The following is a 1,869-nucleotide window of genomic DNA, read 5'->3' as shown; positions in this document are numbered from 1 at the left end:
CTGTAAATAGAGGGTGAATTCATAGTCATACACCACAACCAAAAAAAAATGCTGTCCTTGCACAGGCCGAGCTGACCTCTTGCCCCCTTTCCCCATGACTTGGGTAATATGAATATGCCTGTGCCCTCAGCCCTGAATCAGTACTGCAACTCTGCTCTACCTGGACCAGAGCTGGGACAGTACAGTTCCCAACAACCAGGAAACCACAAGCTAGCACAGGAATGGTTTTGTAGCAAGGCCTGTGGACTGCCTCCTGTTTACCAGAAGAGCCATCCCTAGTTTAGAGCTTTGAGCCTGTGCTTCACAAAGTGTGTTCTGGGGTTCAGATGTGTGTTAAGGCAAGGGGATGCAATGTCTGCATTAAGGCTGGGGGCAGAAGGGGGAGGAGTAATGGATAGTGACACTTCTTACCCACTTGTACCACCCTGGAGTTCTTAGGCATGTGTGAGTACCATGGTCTAGCCTGGCTTCTGGATGGAATAGGGTCTCCTATCTCCTGACCTCTGAGGACAGGGTTGCCTCCCATTTCTCAGTCTCTGTCTTTCTCTCTCACACACACACACACGGAGACACATTCCTCTTTGCTCTTGGACAGGGCGGATGATTGGTATTTGGGCTGGACAGGTATTCCTTAGAGCCAGTGACCTAACTACCCAGAATAGCCTCAGCCTTACCAGGCCTGGCCTGAACCTAACTGGGCAACTTCAGCCACTTGTTAGGTATACCTTTTAATGTACACAAGTATTTACCTGTTGTATGGTGAAACAAGCTTAGTGCCATAGCACCTGAGGGCCTTTTGGCTGTGACAGCCCAGAACTACCCCTGTTCCTCTCCCTCAATCTCCCAGCCCTCTGGTCTCAGGACAATGAGTCACATGGCCACATGGCAACCAGGTTGTTTTCTACTGTAGTCACTTTGCTTTCCTAAGACTTAAAGAAAGTACAAGCAGGGATCCCAACTTGCACAAGGAGTAAGTAAGGGAGGTGGTGAGCTGTGATGAGTTTGAGGCCTGGGAGGAAGGGCTCAGACCACCTGAGTGGTGTGTGGGAGATTTGTCTACTGAGCACCTACTAGGCCTGGCTGGCACCAGACCACCATTTCCAGGAAACTGGGTGCCAAGCATCAGAGCCATCTTCTTGAGTCTTTCTCTTGTTCCATTTCCAAAGTATCTTGGGAGAAAAGATTTTCTTTCATTCTGGAACATTTGTCTCTTCCTTCTATTCCTTCCATCTAGACCTGAGTGATCTTTCCTCACAAGCAGCAGTATTGTTTATTCCCATTCTTAAGGAGGTATGGACTTCCCAATCTGCTCAGTATGCTTAGAGAGCTTGGGGTGGGAGGAAGCGGGGTAGGAGAGCTGGGCTGCAGGCCCAGCAGAACCTGTGCAGAGTCAGGGAAGCAGCTTGAAGCAAGAGTGGGGGTGAGGGTGGTGGGGACAAACCCACCTGCATGGACCACACCAATCCGTCTGCTGGTTGAGGCCAAAGCGAGCACGGCATTTCTTAGGCGAGCCAGGATCTGCTCACAGCCATGCCAGAGGAGCAGAGCAGAGCACAGGGTGAGCAGGCAGCAGGGCAGAGCATGGCCCAGGAAGAAGAGGCAACATCAATGTTAGCCAGTTACAGACACCCCACAGCCCCCACAGACAGAGTAGGCTCCTCCATGGCACAGCTAGCCCCGTGGGATCCCAAGAGCCCACAGCAAGGTATCAAGAAAGGCGGGCACCCAGTTGGGCAGGAGAGGCAGTGGGAAGAATGGTGGGGTGGCGTGGGTGCAGAAATCCTGTCAGCCTGGCTCTTCCTCTGTAGTGTGTGGGCCCCTAAACAGCATGGGAGCTGCAGCAGAGCCCAAGGAGGCCTATGAGGATCC

General features: G+C 52.2%; 1 protein-coding gene across 7 annotated transcripts in view; it reads right to left on the bottom strand.

The window, feature by feature from the left end:
* Positions 1-1,869, bottom strand: part of TCF7 (transcription factor 7) — a 49,548-nt gene that overhangs the window by 17,779 nt on the left and 29,900 nt on the right. For 3 of the 7 annotated variants that reach the window (XM_058278858.2, XM_058278809.2, XM_058278829.2), the window contains one exon: positions 7-1,518. The exons of the other annotated variants lie outside the window; for them this stretch is intronic. In XM_058278858.2, the coding sequence (XP_058134841.1) occupies positions 1,391-1,518 (128 nt within the window). In that variant the 3' untranslated portion in view covers positions 7-1,390. Of the gene's footprint in view, positions 1-6; positions 1,519-1,869 lie in introns of those variants that run through there. 7 annotated transcript variants of the gene reach the window in all.

The sequence above is a fragment of the Dasypus novemcinctus genome, chromosome 2 (genome assembly GCF_030445035.2).
Source record: "Dasypus novemcinctus isolate mDasNov1 chromosome 2, mDasNov1.1.hap2, whole genome shotgun sequence".
Classification (NCBI taxonomy): Eukaryota; Metazoa; Chordata; class Mammalia; order Cingulata; family Dasypodidae; genus Dasypus; species Dasypus novemcinctus.
The sequence above is the reverse complement of the archived record's forward strand: the minus strand, read 5'-3'. Positions and strand labels throughout refer to the sequence as shown.